Here is a 26,262-nt window from a genome sequence, read left to right as displayed (position 1 = left end):
AAAAATAAAAAAAAATGGTATGTCCTAGTATTAAATTCCTATAAGGAGTATTCAAAGAATTTATGAAATAAATATTAATAAATGTAATTAACATGTTATCAATTTATAATTTATGTTAGAAACATATATATTAAATCAATTTATTAATCACAAAAAATAGCAATACAAATAGCAAAACCCTTGAATTAAAATGTAATTTTGTAAGAGTATTAGCCATGCCTAAGCTAACAGTGATATAACCATAATATATACACATAATAAGACTGTATAAATACGTGAGTACAGAAAGTCCATAAAAATAATTTCCCTGAGCCAATATTTTGTTAGTCGTGGTGTGATGATAATTTTTATGTCAATATGTCTGGTAAGTGTATCAAGTATTCTAGAGATACAATTATTTTTTTAAGGCGCTATACATAGATACTGAGTATTGACTCATATGTCTGTATTTATTCATTAATTAACAAAGATTTACTCCAGTTCTTTTTCAAAAAACATTGAGACAGGTGAAATTAATAATAATTTCATTTTAAATTATTGTACTTTATATTTTTCAGTTTAGCAATATTCACAAAACACTCATGGATAAAACATCCTCTCCTGTCAAACATATGATTTCTTGACCCAGATGATAATTTTCCACAAATATGTATTCAGGTAGTACAATTTTCAATATTTAGATTTATATGCATGTGGATGAATTTTTTCATTTTGCTTTTTCACTCAAAATCATAGTTTTGAAATATAAGATGCTACATGTATTTCTCATTCATTAACAACATAGTATTTCACTGTGAATATCCCACAATTTAGCCTTTATTATTTTTTCTAATTTAAATAATGTTTCACTATATATTATCTTACATATTTCCTTATGTACACGTAAGAGAGTTAATATAGGTCATATTCAGATATAAACCCCCTGATATTTTCAGGCTACTGCTCATTCCTCTTTCTAGAATTACCTTCCTGATAGCCACATCTTAGTTTCTACAAACTAAGTTTGTTCCTCTCTTCAAAGATAGTATTGATGAAAACTTAGACCATCATTTCTATTCATTATAGACAAACACTAGAAAGATAAATTAATTCCTGTGGTTTCTCTTATAAACTATAAGCCTATGTCACACAAATTAATAGTCACAGCTACTATCTCCTGGTTCATATCTAGTCATGTCACATGCCTTTGGCCAAAGCAAGCTAATTGGCCAATACCAAACTTAATGAAGACATATCATCTACTTAGAGGGAAACATGCAGAGGAGGGAGAATATGAGAAACTGTGGGCAAGTCATTAAATGTATGAGAAGAGGCAACAGAGATAAGTGCTTAAGGATAAGTCAGTAAAATTCTATTCCAAATAGAATTCTCTTGAATGTAAGACAAAAGAGAATGAATATTGCATAATGATTGCATTCTGAGATGTAAACATCTTAAGTTGTTTTCCAGGTTCTGTGAAGAGTGAACTCATTCTTTTGTTATAGCACATTTTTATCTCACCCTCATATTTAATGCAATTTAGCTGAAGATTTCAAGAGTAATAGCATTCTTTCTTATCAATTTTGAAGATAGCATTCTATTGTCATCTGTACTCTATTATTGTTGATGAGAATCTTAGAGCATGTCAACTTGTTTTATCTTGGGTTTTGGAGTTCTAAACTACATCACAACACACCTAAGTGACATTTCTCTATGGCGTCTGGAACTTCTCTTGATTACTCATCAATGGATTAACATCTGTTCTTATTCTTAAATACTTTTATTAGCCTGTGTTTTTTGATACTGCCTTGCCATTTTCTTTGCTGTCTTCATCTGAAATCGTTATACATTGAAATTTTGTTTTCCTTTGGTATAATTTTCATTCTAAGTTTTAATTTGTAGTCTTTGGCCTCTTAGCTGCCTTTTGGCTTATGTCTTCAGGCTTGTCTTCCAGTTTTCTTACCATGTATTTGGATGTACCTGGTCTCCTATCTCCCCTCTTTGGGTTTTAAATGTTCATGTCTGTGTTGCTGCTTCTACTGACTGACACGTGGAGTCTTTTCATTTTCCATTTCAAAGTGAGCCTTGGTTTCATGCCAGACACCTAGCTCAAATAACATCCCTAATGATTGCCTGTAATTACACACTTCCTCCCTTTTTGAGAGCTAACAAGATGAGATACCAGCGCCCAGTGCTTGCAACCTGCCTTATACTCCCTTTGGGCGTTGGCATAACCAGCTTGCCAATGTGCCACTTGCTCTGCAGGTGCACTCATACCCCTATAACCATACGGAAATATAAATTAAAGTCTATGGGGGGAACATACAATTATATCTGTAGCAGAATACACACGATTCCCTAAACTCTTATTATTCTAGAGTCTGACATTTCGGCTTCTCAGTTTTATACCCAAACTCCAGTAAAAAGAAAGCATCAATTCCACAGTATTCTGTATATTTTTAGAGTTCAGGAGATGGAGGATTGAAGCACCTATACAAATATGCAACAGTGGAAGCAGCCTAGGGAAGGTGACTTTGAAGGAAAGGAGCTTTTGGAGCACTGCAGCTGGTCCCCACGTAGGGACTCCTGAGCAAACTCATCTCTACTAAGCCAACTCTTTTCTAAACTACTGAAATCAATATTCAGGTTCATTACAACCTGGCTCTTCTAAATTCCTCTAAATTAAATTTCCATTGCAATATTAGATCCTTAAATGTTGTCAAAACAAAGTACTGATAATCTAAAATCCTAAACTGCTGCTCTTGTAATTATGAAGGTAGGTTCAGACTCCCTGACTATTAGGTACATTGCTGATAACAGTTGAAAATGTATGGAGAGAATTTTTTTCCTGAATGAGATGTCTGCTTCACAAATGTCTGCTAGATAGTCAATAGCATTTTTGGTGCCTTAAATTATTTTAAGATAGAAATTTATCTAATCTGGGGCCTCCCTGGTGGCGCAGGCAGTTGAGCACCACACTGTGAAGCTGTCCACAGCTTCGGCAGCATGGGTTTGATCCTGGTCGGCCGGAGAGAATCCCACATGGCGTGGCATACCTCTGCTGTCACGCCCACTGCTCCCCTCAACAGTGTATTTCAGTCAGTCTGACTGTTCTGTTCCCCACTCTGTCTCTGGTGAATTCTTTCACCCTCCCGCACATCTGGTCTATACCCCTGATCTTGTATAAATAAATAAGTAAATCTTTAAAAAAAAAAGAAATGTATCTAATCTGGAAAAGGTAAATATAATAGGACAATTATGATTTAAATGCCTTAAAAGCAATGATGTACCTGACATCAGTAAAATGGCAGGTGAGGAAGTGCCAAGTCCTCATTCCCCTACAAAACTGAAAACAAGGAATAACTGGCTGACTAAAAGTTTAGGAGCTCTGGAAAACAGTCAAAGGTCGATAGGAAGCAAACATATGCTTAGAGAAAAACATACTGAAAATTGAAAGCACGGGTGGTACCTGACTTGCTCTTGTCCTAAGTTCTAGTATACCACATTACAAAGTTTTAGAGCTAATTTCAAGTAGTGCTAGTGTTATCTATTTTGGTTTTCAGGTTAGGTAGTTTTATATAGCATACAGTATCATAATTTCATATTGTTGTTTCTGAATATCATATTTTCCTAAGCCTTGTAAGAGTCTTACTCATAATTTCTTAATACTGTTTCATAAAACGCTAATGATTAGCTTGAAGCACATTTAAGAAATGAAGACTTGGTAGAATAATAAAATGGCATTTGTTTCATAGAAGCTTGTCACTTTTAATACACTTTTTTCCCAGGATAGTATTGATTCTAATTGCTTTTTAGAAGACCTTGTGTCTTTGCTTCAGCAACTTTGCCAGGTGAGCAAATAAGTCATTTCATATTAACCCCAGGCCTTGGCCTATAAAACCTATAATCCAAAATGATCATTGCACTCATTTTAATTGATATTTTCCTTGCATGAACAATATTTACTTGGGAGAGTAACTAGCTATATAAAAGTTACACATTATTTATAAAGAATTCTGGGGAAAATTGATTGACATGTTATATGGTTATTTCCTGTGATTTCTGCTTAACCAGGGTAACTGGCATTCTTGATAAGCTTTGCCAGAGAGCTTCTAAATGTCTAAATTGCTTTATGAGATAGACTTTACATGGCAATGCTACTTTCAAATTTTAAAAAAAAATTACACACAAGAAATCTGGCATTTTCCTCTTCTAAGGAACTTGTATTGAATACAGATCACTAAGTATTAACTTAGGCTTTTCCTGCAATGTATTTAGTATGCAAATTAAGCAAATGACTAATACAACAGCTATTTGAATGCTTCCCATTCAAGGGCACTTGACCTACATCAGAACATCCATTGTGCCCTGGAATAATATGTTTCCAATTTCTTAACCTAATACATTCAGCGGTATAAGGTGTGATATGCACTTCAGCAGTTGATTATCCTATAAATTTTTTTTTTTCTTCAAAGTAAGGTATAGTGGGCCACTTTTCTTTTTAATATTCTCTGACTTAGAGTCATAACATGACTCTTAAAAAGCTGAAAAACTGCAAAGTTATAAAATTTGAATTGAAGAGTATTCCTACTTTTTCTAGCATTTATGAAAAATTAGAAATTGATTTTTAGACTCTAATAACAAGCAAATGAATCCAGGAAATATGTGCCTATGTTCACAAATACACATATTTCTTTGGAACAGAGTAAGGGAAAATAATCATTCTATAATTTTGCCACAGCATACAGCCAAACACATTTTAACCATATCATAAAAACAATTGACAAATGATGACTAGTAAGCTCTAAAAGCTCTAAAAGACTAGTAACCTCAAATTATTTCAAATATTTGATTTTAAATTTTTAAGAATGCCCTAACCTTACTTATATACAGCTATTACTTTGTCGAGAATAATATGCTTTGTAGGTAAATATATCTTATCCAATAGAATAGATGACAAAATAATGTTTAATCTTCTTTAATTTATGCAATAAACCTTATAATATAAGATGAACATATTTTGTCTTTGTCAAATCCAAATAAAGAAATGATAGACCAATAACTTGTCTGTTTTATAATTAATATGGTAATTCCTACATTCTTTCAAAACCTAAGCTTTAATGTTAGCCACATTGACTATCAAATGATAAACTGTTCATCAAACTTTCTTCCATGATCTTTCTGTTTAAACATAAGTGTGATGATCTTTCCAATCTGGATATGATAGAGTGGTATTAATCTTATTGCCTAACCCTGTGTAATATAACTATGAAAGCTACACGATCTACATAAATTGACTCTTCAAGTCAGTTAAGAGTATTCCATGCAGGACAGCAAGATGAGGTATGATCCTTGACAGAAAGGAAGAAAACAAGATAAGGTCTATATTCACAGTGATCAAGGCATTCTTTGATATGCAGAGCTAGTGGAAAGGATTCAAGCAGAAATGATATAGTTTGATCGGACAGATAGAGTATCTGAAATGAGGACAAAGACACAAAGGAAGAGAAATGAGTCCCAAAATGAGGATCAAATTTTCCTTGTGGTTATTGTAGATATATAAAGCCACAACTATTTGCACATGTGGAGACACAAATAAACCAAGAGAAAGAAAAGCTAGAAGGCAAAGAAGCAGGAGATTTCAGCAGCCACCAAACACTGAGAATCAGAGTTGTTAAATACTTGAGACTCTAGCTAATACTTCAGAAAAAAAAAAAAAATTTGGAGTGAGAGCTAATTTTCCAGAATAAGGGAAATATAAGATCAGTTCTAACAAAATTGAACAAATTTAGGTAATCCATATTCTATACATCAATGAGAAAAAATGCACCCCTCTTTTGAGGACGATGGGATAATCATTAACTTCTATAATTGTTAATATATAATGTCTAATCAATAATTCCAATGGTTACTTAAAAATGGAAAATGAACAAAATCATAAAGGAAATGACAAAATGATCCAGACATGACCATTCTTAGAAAAATTATCTACGATAATATGTTCAAGAGAGAAATCTAAATAATATTTTTGCGGGTACCAATAATTAATATTTAATAAAGGTAAAATTATAAAACTAAAGAATTTAATACTAAAACGCACACTTAATAAAATAAATAGATTGGGTAGGGTGGAGAACAGCCTCAGTTTTAAGAAAATTAGTGTACTAGAATATAGGTCAAGGTTGAAGAAAATGATAATAATTATACATTAAAATAATCACAGGCTGATGGTACATAGTCGAATTACCTACCATATCTGCTTTTATAACAAGGAGTGAAATGAGAAAACTAGATAGAAGAAATATTTGAATAAAAACAAAAAAAAAGTTTCTAGGAACTAACAAAAGATAACTTAAAATCAATTATTACTGAATGGGAAATTAAAAAAAATAAATGTCATTTAGGTCCATCATCATTGAACTAATGTAAACCAAACAAAAATTGCATCTTATGATAGTAAACATCTTTTAATGGAGTCACCTAATCTATTGTAACACAATAAGACTAAAAGCTGTTTTTTAAACAAATAAATTAGAAATTAGCAGACAATTAAATGCCATCTTTCATTATTGAAACAGGCAAAAATCCTTCAAATTGTAATTCTACTCCCAGTGGAATTATTATTGAAAAAATAAGGAAAGTAAAACGGAGCCCTAGACGGCTGAATAAGAGTGACAGAGACTATCTCACTGAGGAAGAACCCCAAAACGAGGGCACAGAGATGCAAAAGAGAAAACATCTCCAAGGTGAGAGCTTTTCAGCTTTTTCCTGGGCAAGAATGGTTAAGTCTGTGCCTAAGCCCAGACACCCAATCTTCCACTCCACCAAAGCAGGCATGAGCTCCCTGCACTGAGGACCGGAGGTAGATGAGTAGAGCAAAGTGGAGGGGAAAGACAGATCAAGACTTTTCCAGACAGACTTAAGTTGAGGGAATTCATCACCACTGAACACTCATTGCAAGAAAGCTAAGGATTTATCCCAACTGAAAAGAAAGGGCATGAAATAAAAGTAAGAAAATACAAAAAGGAGGGGAAAATATCACTTTAAAATATATAGTAAAACTCGTGGACCAACCACTTGTAAAGCAAAGTGAACATAAAAATAGCAGAGCAGTGGGCCTCCCCAGTGGCCTAGGCATTAAGTCTCAGCACTTTCATCTCTATGGCCTGAGTTCAATCCCCTGCCAGGGAGCTGACCCACATGGTGCGGCAGACCTCTCCTGTCTCACCTGATGCTCCCCTAAGCAGTGTATTTCAGTGGATCCACCTGTTCTGCTCCCCACTCTGTCTCTGGTGAATCCTCTCAGCCCCCCATGCCTCTGGCCTGCACCCCAGTTCTTCTATGCAATAATAAAAGTAAAAAACTAAGAACAGAGTAGAAAAAATAACTAATTTACTATAATAAGTCACAGGAAATGTAAATATAAAATAAGATTTGATATCAAAAATGTTAATTGTGGGGACAGAGAGGTAAAAACTCATGGTTTAGGAATGTGTTCAAATATCAATATATACATAGATTTTTTTTTTCCAAATTCATGTTACCCACAAAGCAAGAACCTTTAGTAAAAACACAAAAGAAGATAGTAAAGGAACCTAAATACACTACTAAAAAAAAAAAATCAAACCTCAAAGGAGAAGAAAAATAAGCAGAAAGGAACACTGTAGAACTATGAATACAACCAGCTATAAACTAGCAGTGGTGTTAAACAGCTTTAAAGCTATTCCATTTTTCAAGTAATAACATTAAAATTTAAGGTAGAATAAATAAGCTAATATCTGGAGCAAACATTAACATACATAAGGCCTTGCTTTATGAACCTTCATGCAAATTACTGAATTTTAGATGCATATTCTTTATATAGAATACTAGAAGTCAGTGACATTTTACCTACCAAAGAATAAATTAAGCAATAACTGTAAAATAACTATAACATCATGAAAAACAGAGAATTACTATAAAAGAGTTAGAAGCAAGAATAACTATAAAATAACTACGACATAGTTGAACTCAGAGATGAGACTAGTAAGAATCTTATGAAGTAGAATAAATTCCTTTCAATAAAAGGATGAATATTGTTCAAACTGAGATTTTTTTTCTCTGAAAGAGGGGGGCATCTCTGGTATCCTTTGGGTCAAGTTTCAAGCCATAGGTGAGTGGATTTGTTCTCTGTCACTGCGCAACTTACAAGTAGGTCCATCCCCTAACCCTTTGCTCCCCACCAGCCATCACTAGCTGGCATTTAGCAGTGTCTGTCCCTGTGCTAAGACTAGAGATATCCGTCTTCCATAGCCATCTCTCTGATGCTAACAGTCAGTCTGCATCAGTGGGGTCCTTATCTGTCTTGCATTCATTCTACGCCACTGAGTTCTTAACTCCCTGAAGACTTTGGAAAGCAAATTATTTGTCTAATTCACTATCTGGGTCTCATACACTTACTAAAAACTTATTTACTTTAAAGTAGAGATGCTGTGATTGTTTTAGATTAAAATACAAGATGTAATGAGCAGACTCTCTTTTGCAGGCCATAGCAGATTCATGGAAGAAAGATAAAGAAAAAAAAATATGCTTTGAGAGAATATTTCTGGAACACATTGCATGCAGGATATTTATATAGAGTCCATCACAGCAAAGGTGTAAGTAAGACAGCTCTCTCAGGTAGGAGAAGAGAGAAGAGGCTCAGAAAGGGACTGTAAAAAAAACACATCTTTTGAGAAACAGACTACCGATTCACTCAATGGCTGGCCATGATATTTTTACATTTCATTTGTACATAGATTTATACATTTCACAAATGCAAGTCCTCATAATATATATACCTGTATTTTTATATTACATATATATATTTTTACAGGAAGCTTAAAAAATTCTATTTGGCTTTTATCCTAGGCCACTAAATTTAAGTGTGTGTGTGTATCTTATATATCTCTATATAGATACATACATTAAATGGATATGAGTGTGTGTACTTAATATATATAAATGGATAAATATGTATCCATTCAATGAGATATAGTGTGTATGGGTAAAGAATACTGCAAGTTACTTTTGCCAAGGTGACACCCAATCATTCTGAAAGCAGCTCTGTGTTTGGTGCAACCTGTGTTAAAAAAAATAGCTCTTAAGCAAGTCAGAGTTGAGGTTCTGTGTGTTTCTGTCTCTTTTCAAAACACTGAGTGCAATTCGAAGCATTGAAAGATTGACATCTGTCAGTTATTCTGCACAGACTGTTACAGACAGAAAAAAAGCAGATCCCATTAGAACTAATGAGTTCACTCAGAGTATGCATCTATTCTGTTTGTTTGTCAGGTAAAATAATTGTTTTATTATGAACTGAGGCTTCAACAATAACACTGTAATAATCAAAATAATGGAAATTATGAATACATTTTATATATTCATCAAAATTATAATTTTCTTTTAATTTCTTTTTTATTGTTTATAATAATTTTATTTTGAGTTTGTTTTTTTTTCTTTTTAAACATCCTTGTTTTTTTCACAATATAGGATTTCTCCCAACACCTAAGTGCCCACAGTCCTCCAACACATGCCACTAGGCTCTCCTTTTGATTTCTAAAATCAATTTTACATTGTAAGTGTAAAAATTAGTTTATGGAAAAAAGGTGAGAGAGAGAGAGAGTAGGAGATGCATCTGTATGATAATCAAGCATTTACCAAGCCTCTAATGTGTATAACTTGTGTTTTCACTCTATTAAGAGATATAATATCGATATATCTCTAAAAAGAGTGGTGGTAGAAGCTAGTGAAAATTAGGTAGACAAATTAGTGCTGTAAATTACAGTCAAGCTTATGTTTAGTTGGGCTTAGCGTCACTATTTTTTTTTTCTTCATCAGCACACAGCAAGTTTATTGAGGAAAGAAAAAAAGGAGTGTTATTTGCATAGACTCAAAGGGACAGAGCTGTCTATTTTTAAAATAAAGACTTTGAATTTCGGTTTCACATCTGATAAAATAATAGCACTTGATTCCTAGTGATACATGTGTCATACATGTTTTGCAGATTAAGTGATCAAATAAAAACACACTGTGCAGTTTGTAAGATGGCTTAAAAGCAACTCATATTTTATGGTTTAATACAATGTAGACATATCAGTGACTTCTAATTTTTTCAGACATAGTTTTCTTGTACAGTAATGGCAACATGGACGAACCAGGTCACATAATTTTATCTCTAGGACCGGTATTTTTAATTCTTTTTTTAACCTAACTATAAACTTGACCTGCATGTCTTCTAAGAATGGCCTTTTAACAAAGAACATTGAAATTCAACTCATTCACTCACTCATTTGTAGTCATTTATCAAGGTCTAGCACTGATCTGAACACTTAGGTTGATAAAGACAATTTAGGTGTTCTTATTTGGAGGTACTTCTAGAAGAAGAAAAGATCTGTACTCTTGGGAGTTAATATAGCACACAAGTACATGAAAAGGATTAATTAACTCCCTGCTATCTAAACACAACTGTTAAACAGAGAATTCTCAGTTGATTTAAAGATGTACAAAGATGTGTTATGTTTTCGGAGTAGGCAGCATTCTCCTGGGGGTAGGCCTGGAGTGTCCTGAGAACTGTATTAACAGAGAAGGTTGGGGAAGGCATTTCACACTGACTGAACCACTCTTGACATACCACATTATCTACTTTATTACAGTGTTTAAATATTTTGTGTAAGATGGACAGCAGGGATAGCTCCCCAGCAGGATTTTATATAATTAACAATTATTCTATAAACTGTCATCTAATCTATGCCCAAAATATTCTATTTTTTCCTCTGCTTTTGGGATGTCATATTCACTGTTTTCTTCCAAACCCTCAAAACTTATATATCTCCCCTTAAATTGCCTGCTAGTTTGTTTCTGTTACCTGTATCCCTTTTTTGTGGAGGCAGGGAAGAGAATGCGGAGAGAGAGAATTCATTGATAGCATGAAGGATTTTTTTAAAAATCAATCATAAGAAGTAGACATGAAATCAACCCCCATACAGAAAATGCCCATATCAAATGTATCTACATACATTTGTAGATACCTACACAAATATCTCCTTAGTACTACATACCAACTTAGTGAATGCAGGAAATCATTACTCAGTCCCACTTCATCTATTTTTAATATTTAACTTTGATGTCAACTGGAATGTTTACCTTTAATACAATGATGATTACCTACCAGATTCTGGAGATAGGAAGTGGAGTGATTTCTCTAGTTTTATACAGAAAGGCGCCCACACAGCAGAATAGCAAAGTATTCCTATTGATGGTAACAGTAACATGACATTATTCATTCAAGAATTTGTTTTACATGTGTGAGTAGTGAGGATGCAAATCATAAGAAACCAGTACATACTCTGGGGAAAGCGTGGGGGGTTGTCGTTGACATCGGTCAGGGTGATGTTAACTGTTGTGGACCCCGAAAGCCCTCCAACTTGCCCAGCCATGTCTTTGGCTTGAATAACCACCGAGTAGTGTTCTCTGGCCTCTCTGTCCATGTTATGCAAGGCAGTTCTAATAACTCCTGTAACACATTTAAAAACAAAACAAAAAAAAATGCATTATACATTAAATGAGAAGTTATCTAGATCTCTTTTTTATGAGATGGATTTTCAAATCAATTACTCTTTAAAATTATTTTTATTTTCATTGCAGTATCATTGTTTTATATCCTTAGTATTGGTCTGTCAGTTAGGATTTCCCCCCCTCAGCTGTAGTCAGCATAGCTCCCTCACTACTGAAACACCCACAGTACTCCAGGCTGATGAGATAGGCACTACCCTAACTGTGCTACTGAAACTGTCTCATTGAAACATTTATTTACAACCACAATTCCCAAACCTTTCTATTAGAAGCAAATTAAGATGTCCATCTCTTTGTATTGCTTGGGTGTGGACCACCCCTAGAGCATGCCCTTCAATCCTAACTTAAGCTCTAAATGTCAGTTGAGATGACCATTTGCATAGTTTCCTAACAGGATTGTCAAAGCTTGATGATAGAAAATTGAGGAGTGTGGGCATTTGAACAAAGAATACAGACATGGGGCATTTAATATTTATCAATATTGAGAAGTATACTATTTTTATCAGGAAGTAACAATTACAGTAAGAATTAAATATAAACATATAAGCAAAATAAAGTGGTAAGACTGACATCAAAACTCACATGGTAAAGTCAGATATTTTTATATTACAGAGCCAAAGGAGACATTAAGTGGTATTTTAGATAATTCAATAAAAGGATAGCAAATATTATATGCTTACATATACACTAATGCACACTCACAAATTATACAGCTTTGTCAATGGAGCTTTAAATTTCAAAACTGAAATACATTTTCCAAAGGTTCAAGTTTACACAAGGACTTAATTATGTCATAATTGTCCTCCTATTGATGAACCATATTATAAACAAGTACATAAATGTATGTATAATTTACATGCAAATATTATTTATATACTGTATTTATTATCTAATTATTCATATAATATATGCATGTAAATATGTAATGTAAATATATATTTTTTGCTACTCTAAACATTGCTGCTGCAAACATTTGTTACTCCAAACATTGGTCAATACATAAACACCACATTTCACTTTTATTAAAAATAATTGTATCACATCAATTTTGATATGGACGCCAATGAAGATGATACACACCTCATTAGTTAGCAGTGTAGTTCATAGAACAGTGACAATTATAGCAATTGTTAACTACAGAGTTTAATAAGCACTTTTACAGACAACATCATGATAAAATGAGAGAAAAAGGGGTTGTGTATTCAAGTTTAAAGCATCTTTAAAAGTAGAAAGGAAGAATTCATCAGTTGTTTAAAATATTGAACATGGAACCACCATTTTTCTCTTATTTATTTTTTACTGAGTTGATTGGCTATGAAATGGCTTTGAAAGGAGAGCCTCAGGCACCAGGAATAAAGATCCCACAACTTTCAAAATTTGTGAATATTTAATTGAGGGTGTTCAGGAAAACTTTCCTAAAGCTAAACAGAAATGAAAATTATCTTTATCAAAGGAAATTATAATAATATGATGATAAATGATTCATCTAATTCATGCATATGAAAAAGCCTCAAGCATTCTTATGAAATAGAACAATGTTTTATTACATATGATAATTATATACAAAGGAATTGAATTGATGCAGAAATGAACAAGCCAAAAATTTATGAAAATATTTTATGAAAGAAATGTATACTTTCAAATATTTGGAGAAAAATAAAGATGCCATTCTAGAAAGAATACATTATAATTAAGACTTGCTTCTGGTGTATAGAAACATGAGATTATTGTCCAGAATAATGTTTTACAATGAAATCATTAAAGTGATATTTTGTGGTATGTGAATACATAAAACAAAAATCAGTCTTAAGGTGAGAAATTCATGAAATTTGAATGTTTTTTATTAAGAGCAGATAAATCAGAACAATCTGCTGTTTTATAATAGATTTAATAATCTCACTGTATCCCCAGTATGTCTCTTCTTTTACAATGCATTTGTCTCTGACACAAAAAGGGAAGAAACCTGTAAGCCAAATTGCCAATGGATAAGAAAAAGTAGTTCTAGAACTGACACACACTTCTCAGAAATGATTCTGGAAGGCTTCATTTGCACATGCTTGCCTACAGCCTCCCGGAGAGCACAGGGTAACTGGGGAAAGATGCAGTCAAATTGCCATAGCAACATTATTCACATATACAGTAATCCCTTTGTAACATGTTTCCCAGATGCTGGTAAGTCAGGCGGACAAGAAAACAGGTGATGTACAATGACAATATTATTTTCTTCTTAAATACATTTACTTCTTTAGTAAAATTTTAACACCACAGCAAAACTGAGCAAAAGTACAGAGATTTACCATGTACCTCTTTTCTCCTCCTCCAACACATTGCCTTTCCCATTATAACACCCTTCAGGGCCTCCTTGGTGGCACAAGAGTTAAGACACAACCTATGAAGCTATCCACAGCCTCTGCAGCACAAGTTCGATTCCCAGCCAGGGAGCATCCCACATGGCGCAGCAGACCTCTCCTGTCTCACCCACTGCTCCCCTCAGCAGTGTATTTCAGTCAATCTGCCTGTTCTGTTCCCCACTCTGTCTCTGGTGAATCCTCTCACACCCCCCACCCCCACATCTCTGGCCAGTGTCCCAGCTCTTGTATGTATAAATAATCCTTAAAAAAAAAAGATTAAAAAATAAAAACACCCTCCACCAGATGGTGTATTTGCTACATTGACATATTGTTATATCCCAGTGTCTGTTGTTTATATTAGGTTTATTAATATCTATAGAATAACTTGCTGGTATTTTGACTGATAGTCCATTGAATCTATGGGTATAACTTTGGGACGTACTGACATCTTGACAATACTGAGTTTTCCTATTAATGAACATGTATTATCTTTCCATTTATTTAATTCTTCTGTGTTTCTTTCATTGAATATTGTGGTTTGCCTCATGTAGATTTCATGGTTTTGCTTTCTTTTTTTTTTTTTTTTTTCATTAGACTTCTACCTAAGTATGAATTGGAAGAAGAACTAACAGAAATGGTGCTGTGTTTTTAAATCAAATTCTGTTTGTTCATTTCTTGTACAGGAAAATGACTGAGTTTTACATATTAACTTTGTGTTCTTAAACCTTGCAATAATGAGTATTTATTACAGGAGTTGTTGATTTCTTTAGATTTTCTAAATGGACAATTATGTCATCTATGAACAAAGTTAATTTTATTTTTTCCTTCAAAATCTGGATAGATTTTATTTCCTAAGCATTGTGTTGTATAGACTGTTGGAGATAAAATTCTAAATAAATGGTAAAGGGATCATCTCACCTTTATCTTGATCTTCATAGGAAAATTTCAATTTTTCTACTAAGGGAAAACTCTAGAGTTTTTCAAGAGTAAATGAAACATGGTATCACTCTATTTGAATTGGTTGTAAAATTTAAAATATATAAAATCCTTTCTAAATTTAAAGTGTAAACTATTAATATACTATGTGAAGCAGACATATAACAGTGTGTCAAGCAGACTCAAATACCCCTTGTCCAATCACACCACTATTAGAAATGGTCCTGATGCTTCATTCTTCTTACCCTGCAGAGCTTTGCCCGTGCTCCAAGTTACTAGATTTATCAAAAATTTCCTCACTCTAAACACATATCAAGTGCACAATTTTACCCTCTTTTGAACAATAAAAACATTAAGCAAATAATTAATTAAATCTAAGTTAAACAGGAAATAGTCTCAGCAAAGTAACTTTATATGCTCATGTTTTCAGGGCATCTCAGATTCTACCTGTCCTTGCTGAGCTGTAAAATCTCTCCCTTTCATTCTACACATTGAACCAAATTGGATGATCAATTATTCAGTCACTTTAATTTTTAGAACGGGTCAGTGGTTTTCCAACCTGACTATGATTGAGATTTCCTTAAAGAGGAAATTCCTGGGACCCAGCCTCCAGAGACATTAATTTAGCAATTTGGAGTGGATGTGGTCTACTTAGAGCTCCAATCGATTACTGTATTAATCGCCTCAGGCTGCACTAACAAAATGCCATAAACTTGGAGGGGCAAAACAAAGGAGATTTATTTCTCACAGCTTGGAGACTGGAAAGATGAAGATGTCAGCTGGTTTGTTTCTAGGGGAAGTGCTTATCTAGGCTCACAAGCATCTGCCTCCTCCTTATCTCTTTTATCTGGGCTTTCCTTGACACAAGAGCTGGGGATAGTTCATCCTCTTCATTTAGGTCTCTAATCCCATCCTGAAGGGTCCATCCCCATGACCTAATCCAACTCTAACAACTTTCCAAAGGTTCTGCCTCAAAATACCATCACATTGGGAGTTAGTGTTTCAACATGTGACTTTGGGGGCATTAAAATATTCAGTCCATAACAACTACCACAGGTGTTTTTAATGCAATCATTCAAGGTCATATATTGAAAAATCACAATTAGAAAGACAAAGCTCTTTATATATTTGCACATTTGTTTATTTTTTATTTCAATCTTGCCATGCCATTAAATGCAATTGTATTTGAGGATCTATACATGTGTATATGGAGAGCAAATAAATTAATGGTAATATATATGTTCAAAACTATAAAACCTAAGCCCATATATAAAATTAGGATAAACTATATTTCTACAACCCAAGTGAGAATTATGTGTATTGGACATTTCCTCTTATGAATCCGTGCACTCGGTATTAAAAGTTATTGTTGTCGTGCATATAATTAGAACACACTACATGTCCTATTCATTAGATAAATAGTAAAAAAATAGAGTAGCTAAACTTATTATTATAAATTATTATTTTTAAAGGTTTATTTATTTATGCATTCAAGAACTGGGGTACAGGCCAGAGGTGTGGAGGTGAGAGGATTCAGAGAGAGAGTGGGGAGTAGAACAGGGGGATCTACTGAAATACACACTGAGGGGAGCAGCAGACAAGACCGGAGAGGCCTGCTGAGCAATATGGGAATCTCCCTGGCCAGGGATCAAACTCATGCTGCAGTGGTTGGCAATAGCTTGATAGTGCTGTCTTTAACACCTGTGCCACCTGAGAGGCCCATGATTACCATAAATTAATGTATTGTTTGTATGTTTTAAAATAAACACTCCTCTTTTCAATGCCTGCTAGGAGAATCACCAATGGCATATTCTGATGTGTGTTAGACATGCTTCACTAGCAATGCTTACTTCAAAATTTTTAAATGATCTGTTGCCTCTTACTCTCCTGTGATGCTGGGTTAAATCAACAGGATGATTACCCTTGTATCATTTTATTCTATTTCTTATTACTTTCCTGATAAATGATTGGAGGTGTCCCACTGCCTGCAAATTACCAATCAAACCCTTACCAATATGTAAGGGTTTGTAGCTGGGAATTACTCTCTGCTGAATACAAGTTCATAACATTGAAAACTTGTCTGTGGTTATGAACATTACTCGTTGTCTGTGTTTCCTGACTCATGATATTCATATGGAGCCATAGATCCTACAAAATGTTTTCTTGTATTTTTACCCTCTAAAAAATAATCTAGATGGAAATGCATGAATTTGGTTCACAAGATAAAGCAAAAGAAGACTGCAAAATAAAAATCCCTACAAGGCTGGAACAAATGATGTACATTTAAATTCTATTGAACTCTCTATGGAACACATGTGCACTTATAAGAGGATCTGGGAAGTTTTCTTTCAGATATGAACTACATATTTGCACTTTGGCTTAATTGCTTATTTTGTTTCTTGACTAGTTCGATTGCTCATTTATTCATTTAATATCTCGTATGTCATTTTCTGATGTCTATTTAAATATGCTGGATTCCCAGTGTTTCTATAATGAGGCACAAGGGCCACTTAATACAAAATCACATGGAGTGTCAATTATCATGCAATTTCAAGGATGCCAACCGAGACCTACTGAATCAGAATTTGAGGGAGCAGCCAAAGCCTCAGTATTTGCAAGGCTCCTCCTATCATTTTCATAAATGGTCAAATTTGAGATATCTTATTTGAGTTGAGAATCATGGCATCTGGTCTCAAAGTGTTCATATTTCATTAGAGTGTCTGTTTATTTAAAATAATGACTATGAATGCTGAGAGGTTTAGAAATGTTTAGTAGTTTCCGTAACCATTTTCCACATGATGACACTAAATACCTTGGCCATAATAATTCATGTTTCCAACTGCCTGATTGTGATGATTTAGACACCTGGAAGATTCTTAATGTTAGCTATTCAATTACCATTTGTTTCAACATTTAGTATATTATAAGCTATATATATTCAGCTACACATTCTGAATTTTCCCCACTGACTTTATAAAGATGATGGGGCATCCATAAATTCTTGTCTGCATCAAAATAAATGATAGTAAACATTGAAACTATACATATTCACTAGCAGCAAAGTTCCAGAAATCTGTTATCTTCATTCCTTACCAATTCAATTGTGCTGAATGTATTTCAGGTCTGTATAAAATGTAGGATACAGAGACATACAGAACAGAGCTTAAGGAATTAGAATAGTATGTTTAGAGTGTGAACTTAGAGGGAGTTAAGAATGCAGACACAGAATGCTACATAATACAGAAAATGTATTTTAGTAGGTGACAAACAAAACACTGAATTCAGAGGTCATAGCTAGTCAAGAGGACAGACACCACCAAAGAGCATCTTGTAGGAAAACGACATGCTGGTAGGATACATATGGAGAAGCAGGGTCCATGGAAAGGGAATGGCATGATCAAAGGTGTGGCTGTGGGGTGTGCATGGTTATATAGACAAAATGTAGGCAAGTAGTAGAGTAGGTGCTCGTTTTCTTTAAAAATGTTTTATTTATTTATGCATACAAGAGCTAGGGTGTAAGCCAGAGATGTGAAGGGGGATGAAAGGATTCACCAGAGACAGAGTCAGGGGCAGAACAGGTGGATGTCCTGAAATACACTCCTGAGGGGAGCAGTGGGGAGACAGGAGAGGTCTGCTGCGCCACATGGGTAGCTCCCTGGCTGGGGATCAAACTCATGCTGCAGTGGCTGCAGATAGCTTCATAGTGCTGAGACTTAACCCCTTGTGCCACTAGGGAGGGCCACTGAAATTACTTTTCCCAATATAATATAATTCCTCATATCCAATCACCATATCAGGATTTAGCAAACCTGACGGGCTGACATTAAAGTCCTAATGTCAGCTTGGCAATAGATCAAATAATTAAGCCTTTGAGTGTTGTGGAATCTGTAAGAAAGGCTTAGGTTATTTTGAAAGAAAGTAAGGAAGAGAGAGGAGGAAAGGGGGCAGGGAAGTAGAAGGGTAGAGGGGGAGGGAGGTATTATCCTCACTATGGATTTGGGGGTATAAATCGGACAGATACAAAGATAATGTAGTATTGACACATCTTTAAAGACATTTATGACTTAGAGTGCTTTATTTCAATTTTCCTTTTTTTTTTTCATTTTGTCTATTCAATATCTGTTATTAGTGCTTCAATATGATCCCAAATTTCAAAAGATTACTTTTTCTAGTTAACACACTTAATAACAATATCAAAAAATTAGGCGCGCAGACCTCTCCTGCCACCCGCTGCTCCCCTCAGCAGTGCACTTCGGTCCTTCTGCCTGTTCTGTTTCCCACTCTGGCTCTGGTGAATTCTCTCGCCCTCCCGCACTTCTGACTGTGCCCAGTGCTTGTATAAATAAATAAAGAAAGAAAGAAATCTTTAAAAAAAATCAAAAAAATTATAGGACTGCCAGGGCATTTATGAAGTCACTTATTCTATAGATGTTCAAGCTTTCAGTGTAACTACTACATTTAGCAAAAAAAAAAAAAAAAAAAAAAAAAAAATCTACTAAGGTAGCACAACATAGAGGAAAATAAATGATGAATTTTGAAAAAACCTTATCTGGGAGTAAACGCCAATGGTGATAGTGATGACGATGTTGGAGCTACTGGTGGTAAGTAATTCATTAAGACTTACAAAGACTGCTTTATATTAAACCTCTTATTAAATCATGTCTATTGCACAATTTCTCATCTTTTTGATGTAGTTCAATTGAGTATCCTTAAGTAGCAACTGTGACCAAAAAAACCTAAACATTTCCCTTTTAATATTCATTTTAGCAACTATAAACAAAGGCTAGAGAGAAAAGGTTAAATTGTACAAAAAGTAGGAAGTAGAATAAAAGAAAAGATGTCAATGTTTAAGCCAAGCATAATATCACTACTTGATTAACTTATTTCTTATTTGTGTTTCTTTTTGAGACTGTGCCTTATTGTGATGCTTTTGACTTAGACCATAAATGAGACAGGAAGCCATTGGCAGGTTTTCAGCAAGAGAGTAACATGACCTGATCCATTTTAACATTATTGGTTTGCACTTTGTCTGCTGTGTTGTGAAGAAGCTGGATGGAATAATTGCAGAATTGAGAAGATAGATTATGAGATCATTAGCAAATTTAGCCAGAAGTGAGGATGGGAGTCAGACACTGGGTATGTCTTGAAAGCAGTGTTTGCTGATGAGCTAGATATGTGCTATAAATGAAAAACAGAAATGAAGTAGCATCCAAACTTTGTGGACTGTCAGACAGAAGATTATGAGAAGAAAACTTTAGGGAGGGTTGGAGATCAGGAATTTAGTTTTGAACAACGCTCTGTGACATGTATTCTGGACAGACACCCAGGCAGAAATGCTCAGGAGGCATATAGTAAGCTAGTGTTTGGGTGAGCAGTAGAGAAAGCCAGCAATACAAATAAGTTCAACATTATGATAATATTTAAGGTCCTGGGCCTCTCCAGTGGTGCAGCGGGTTGAGTGTAGCACTGTGAAGCTGTCTGAAGTCCCTGCAGCATGAGTTCAATCCCCAGCTGGCCAGGGAGCTACCCACATGGCATGGCAGACCTCTCCTGTCATGCCCGCTGCTCCCCTCAGCAGTGTATTTCGGTCATCTGCCTGTTCTGCTCCCCACTCTGTCTCTGGTGAATCCTCTCACCCTCCTGCACCTCTGGTCTGTACCCCATCTCTTGTATAAAAATAAATAAATCTTTAAAAAAATATATTTAAGGTTATTAGCACTGATGAGATTAGCCAAGGAGTGAGTGTATATAAGAGATTCAAACACTGAACACTGCTACTTGCCAGTGAGTGTGGGAGAAGACAGAGAAGCAACACGTAACCAGCGATCACTGAGAAGGTAGGAAATTGAAAGCTGTGACATCCTAGAGAAGGATTTCAATGAAGAGAATCTGATCCAATGTGATAAATGCAATTGCTCTGTCAAGTATGAGGTGGTCTGAGCCACGTACGGAATGACTCAGAGTCAGGGACATAATAAGGGAAATGTCACAGCCAACCTATACTTAGCAATAGATCAGACAAGAAAATCAGAATAGGTGAGGTACTTTGGAGTTAATTAAGGGTGAGCAACTGATTGGAAATGGGGGGAGAGAAAAAGGGAGTGTTAATGGCACCTGGGCATTTGACTTAAGGACCTGAGTCTGGGAGTTTCTACATGATTCCAAGCATACAATAAAGACCAGTAAAGAGTGCTAATTCATGGCTATATTGACTTTTATGTGCTTAAGTGCTTTCCACATGAAAGAGACCTACGGGTAGTTGAACACCTGGCATTCAATAGAAAGGTCTGGGGTGGCAAGTCAGGATAATAATGATAGTTATACAGAGATGGATGGGTATAAGCGCACTCTCTCTGATGTAATTTGAGAGGCAATTATTAAATTTAAAGATCTAAATTACTCTATTAAATCTTTATGCCTTGAATTGTATACAAAAAAAATTACTAATTGGGACAGAATTTTTTTTTTATTTGAAAGAGGCCAGTGAGATAACATCAATGTATTTAATCTTAATGAATATGAAACAAAAAAGAGACTACTCTGAATTTAACATTGTTTTGTTCCTTCCAATACAGTTATTGGACCAACAGAATTAGCTGACTCTTTTATACCAGAAAGATCTCACTAAGGTTTGATCAGAAAGTACAAGGGCAGCTTGACTACACTGAATTTTTCCCAAACAAATTTGGAGAGTTTTTGTGCAATCTAGGGATGATTTAGATATACTAGAAAAGTAGATGACATGTTCCGAAAGTAGAAGGAAAAATATGTTTGTTTAAAAAAAACTAATTTAATGGGCCTCCCCGGTGGCGCAGCGGTTGAGCGCTGGGTTGCAAAGCTGCCCGCAGCCTCTGCGGCGCCGGTTCGATCCCCGGCTGCTCCCCGGCCACCAGAGGAGGGTCCCACATGGCGCGCAGACCTCTCCTGCCACCCGCTGCTCCCCTCAGCAGTGTACTTCGGTCCTTCTGCCTGCTCTGCTCCCCGCTCTGGCTCTGGTGAATTCTCTCACCCTCCTGTGCTTCTGACTGTACCCAGTGCATGTATAAACGAAACAAACGAACAAATAAATAAATAAAAAAAAAAAAAAAACTAATTTAAGAAGACACTGTTTTGTTTTTATTTCTTCAGTTACTGACTTAAATAGTCCGTCCCAGCCCAGTCTGCTACTCATTTGCTTAACAATGTGACCCTTCCCTTGCCAAACTTTGTCTTACAAAATACTGCCACTGAGAACTACAATGAGATGATAGATAAACTCTGCTCTCTTATAGTTTTGTATTTTTTAATATTGTTTCTACATTCTTTGAAGTAGCATATGAGGTTGGAAAGAACCCACTATTTTTTTGTTTTGTTTTGTTTTGTCTATGCATGTGTATGTATTTTTAGTTTTATTACTATTTTGCATCTAAGAAGCTTGTATTTTGTGAGGTGAAACAGGATCCTATAGTTTTAGAGGGGATCCTGATACCAAGATCTTGCTCATCCAATCACTTGCCTTTAAACAATGTTAAATTGTGTTTCTTTAAAAAGTAGCAGGACCTTGGGCCTCCCTGGTGGCGCAAGGGGTTAAGCAAGGCACTATGAAGCAATCCGAAGTTTGATCCCCAGTCGGCCAAGAGAGCAACTCACATGGCACAGCAGACCTCTCCTGTCTAGCCCGCTGCTCCCCTCAGCAGTGTATTTCAGTCCATCTGCCTGTTCTGTTTCCCACTCTGTCTCGGGTGAATCCTCTCACCCTCTGCATCTCTGTCCTGTACCCCAGCTCTTGTATGCATAAATAAATAAATCTTTGAAAAAAAAAATAGAAGGACCAAGTAGAAATAGGACTAGGCATTAGAGCAGCTACAAGATAAACAGAACAAATCCTGTGTTAATAAATGCAATGCATTGCAGACTGAATATACATATCTTGTTCCCTGGAGATACTCGGGAATTCTTTGTAGAGAGGCATTTAAAATTTGAAGGATGAGTTATATTCAAGAACAGGAGACTAATCAGACGGGATTATGGAACAAGATTGAATTGGGGAAGGAATTAGCATGGTAAATAATGGCTGAGAAAGAAAGGCTAAATAAGGCATTGATTTAGTTATTTGGAGACTTTTTCTATTAAAATAAACTCAGAAATAGTATCACTTTTGTTGATTTAGCACCTTTCACTGCTTATTTTAGCCCTGTTCACTCTTAGGGTTCCTAAGAACCTATAAATGTCTATCTACTCATTCAGGCACCATTTATCAAAGTTACTGCCTGGGCTCACCAGGCAACATTTTAGGAATGCATTTCCGTCTTGGAAATAATTCTAAAAGGAATAATTCTAAAGACTGAACACCAAATGTGAGCATAGGTAAAGCATAAGCTGGAAATATTTCATGCTTATGGATAATCAGAAGGTGATTCAAGTGGAGATTTTTACACATTCCCAGTTATTTTGGAAGCAGTAGCACAACAGACATAGCTATGAACATAATTCTCCTCAATTTACTCCATTATGTCATTTGAGATGCAAACTGATTCTCAATTTTTCAATTTTTCCTTGCTTTGTAACAGAAACATGTTTAAATAAACACTCAATTAAATTTATTATTATATAGTATATTTTGTTGTTGATGTAACAACACTCACTATGATCATATACCTTATACCACTGAGCCCCTCATCCTCCAACACTGTCCATTATGCCCCCTCCTTCTTTGCTTTCTCTTCCCTCCCCCTCTAATATCCCCGATTCCATAGTCAGAATTCAAGGGACAAACTCTTGGTTTTTAAGATATTTTTACTACTTCTTCTCTCATTTGTGGTAACTTGGGCAAGTTCACCGGACCAGCAAATTCTCAAAATCTTAAACTGTTTTTTAAAAGATTTATTTATTTATGCACACAAGAGCTGGGGTACAGGCCAGAGTTACGGGGGTGAGAGGGTTCACCAGAGACAGAGTGGGGAGCAGAACAGGTGAATCCACTGAAATACACTGTTGAGGGGAGCAGTAGGTGAGACAGGAGAGGTCTGCTGTGCCATGTGGTTAGCTCCCTGGCTGGGGATAAAACTCATGTCAAAGTGGCTGGTGATAGCTTCATAGTGCTGAGAACTTAACCCTTTGTCCCAACAGGGGGGTCCAAAATCTTAGAATATTTTATGTTATAGACTGGGCCAACTATCTATCTATCTATCTATTTATTTATTTATTTATTTATTTATTTATTTATTTATACAAGCACTGGGTACAGTCAGAAGCACAGGAGGGTGAGAGAATTCACCAGAGCCAGAACGGGGAACAGAACAGGCAGACTGACGAAACACACTGCTGAGGGGAGCAGTGGGCACTGCAGGAGAGGTCTGTGCGCCATGTGGGACCCTCGCCGGCAGCCGGGGATTGAACTGGTGCTGCAGAGGCTGCAGGCAGCTTCACAGCCCAGTGCTCAACCGCTGTACCACTAGGGAGGCCCTGGGCCAAGTATCTTTACCATATAACACAAAAGCTCTCAGAGCTCTGTGAAGAAATAATGAGATCTCTTAGAAACTTATATTTTCTTCATAGAAATTGAGGATGAGATGATATTGACTTTTCGAACTACTGAAGAGCTACAGCTAATTCACAGTCAATAACTACACATATAAAATCATGCAGAGATATTACCGCATGCTGGTAATATCATCAAAATTTATATTTATAATTAATTATTTAAGCTATCTTTTATTACTTATGTTATAAATAATTTACTTACTCTTTTCTATTGTAATTCCACTTTTGGTGGCATTAATTGCAAGCTTTAGATATTAGGGTTTATTATTTAGTTATATTTGTGAACATAATTCCCAAAATGGCATATTTTGGCAATAGGTAGTATGTTGAAAGTCTAGGGGTTTAGAGTCAGTTGCCTACATTCAAACATTGGTTCTACAATTTCCTTATCTAAATCCCCTCAAAATGAAACTAATGATATTTTCAATTTTATTTGATGATTGCAAAACTACATTAGTTATCTCAGGAACACATTTAGAAAGGCACCCCCCATGTCCTTCAGTAAATGCTCACTCAACATGGTTCTCATCTGCTTTAAAAAAAGGAACTTTTGTTTTTTCCCAAAAATTAGTATTTTTTTTCCAAAGCAAACGCTTAAGTTAGAGACCGCACAGTACCTGAACTGTTCCTGCAACAGTGATATCTCAATCTGAATTTCTAGAGATGTGCATATTTTTGTTTGCAATTCCAATTAGAAAATCTTTTCTAATTATATTTGCTAAAGGTTCAAGAGTGAATGTTTATCATCCAAATGTACAGCTATTTCCCATTCATTATTTTCAATTTTCTTCCTTCATTTTAATCACAAACCCACGACTTTCTTTTTTCTTTAGAGAGTTTCCTGTAATTCAAATATGTTACCAACCCTTCCCTGTATATTAGTATTAGTCTCATTTCTTTCTAGAAAGAAATAACCTCCAAGTTCCAAATATTACAAGAAAAGATTTTTGTAGATATTTTAACTAATCATCTTTTGATCCAGTTCTTAAACCTACTGTCTGTCAGATCTTTTTAATTTCAGTACCATAGTTTAAGTGAAGTGTGATCTTTTTAATTTGAGTACCATAATTTAATTGAAGTCAGATCTTTTTAATTTGGGTTCTATAGTTTAAGTGAAGTCAGATCTTTTTAATTTGGGTGCCATAATTTAATTGAAGTCAGATCTTTTTAATTTAGGTACCATAGTTTAAGTGAAGTCAGATCTTTTTAATTGGGTATCATAGTTTAAGTGAAGTGCATGAACTTCATTTGTCTGTGTCTGCCACTCCCTATTTTCTGCAAGTCCATGCCCGCCATTAAAGTAACTCACCCATGCCCTGCATGCATTTTCCAACTGAGAGTTTTCTTTCTTTGCATCACAGCAGGCTGCAAAGTTTGCTCTGACCATTGGAGGCAGTTAAATAGAGCACACAATCTGATGCTAAGTAGGGGCCAATGCAGTGTATTCATTCACCAGGCCTTAATTGGCCTCCTGCATGCTTACCTAGCTCCTTCACTGCATATAAAGAAAGTAATAAAATTTCTATATGTGCTGATGCCTCTGATGTTTCTTTTCTCTGCAGCAGATCTTTTTCATGCTGTCTGCAGACTTTACATTTCAGTCCTGCCAAACAGATTGACTAATAAGCAAAGATATCAGCCTTATTGCTAGGTGTCAACAGATATTAAACACAGTTTACTTCTTCCAATTACATTTTGAGTGTTAAAAGACCAAATTTTAATAAAGTAGAAATCACCAAAATCATTCAGTTACATTATTATTGAAGTAATTAATTCACTGAGCATTATTGCATTTTCACATGTAAGTGCTCAGAATACAACGTGGTACAGAGAAGTCCCCAAACGTGTACTCACATGATAAATAGCATGTTTTTTTTTTGTGACA

The 26,262-nt window shown here is 35.2% G+C and overlaps 1 protein-coding gene across 9 annotated transcripts in view; it reads right to left on the bottom strand.

Moving 5' to 3' along the window:
* Nucleotides 1-26,262, bottom strand: part of CDH18 (cadherin 18) — a 712,342-nt gene that overhangs the window by 75,764 nt on the left and 610,316 nt on the right. For all 9 annotated transcript variants that reach the window (XM_054688413.1, XM_054688412.1, XM_054688411.1 and 6 more), the window contains one exon: nucleotides 11,342-11,509. In XM_054688413.1, the coding sequence (XP_054544388.1) occupies nucleotides 11,342-11,509 (168 nt within the window). The remainder of the gene's footprint in view (nucleotides 1-11,341; nucleotides 11,510-26,262) is intronic.

The sequence above is a fragment of the Talpa occidentalis genome, unplaced genomic scaffold (genome assembly GCF_014898055.3).
Source record: "Talpa occidentalis isolate TD23 unplaced genomic scaffold, MPIMG_talOcc4v2.1 talOcc4.6, whole genome shotgun sequence".
NCBI classification, from domain to species: Eukaryota; Metazoa; Chordata; class Mammalia; order Eulipotyphla; family Talpidae; genus Talpa; species Talpa occidentalis.
This window is presented reverse-complemented; position numbering and strand designations above follow the sequence as displayed.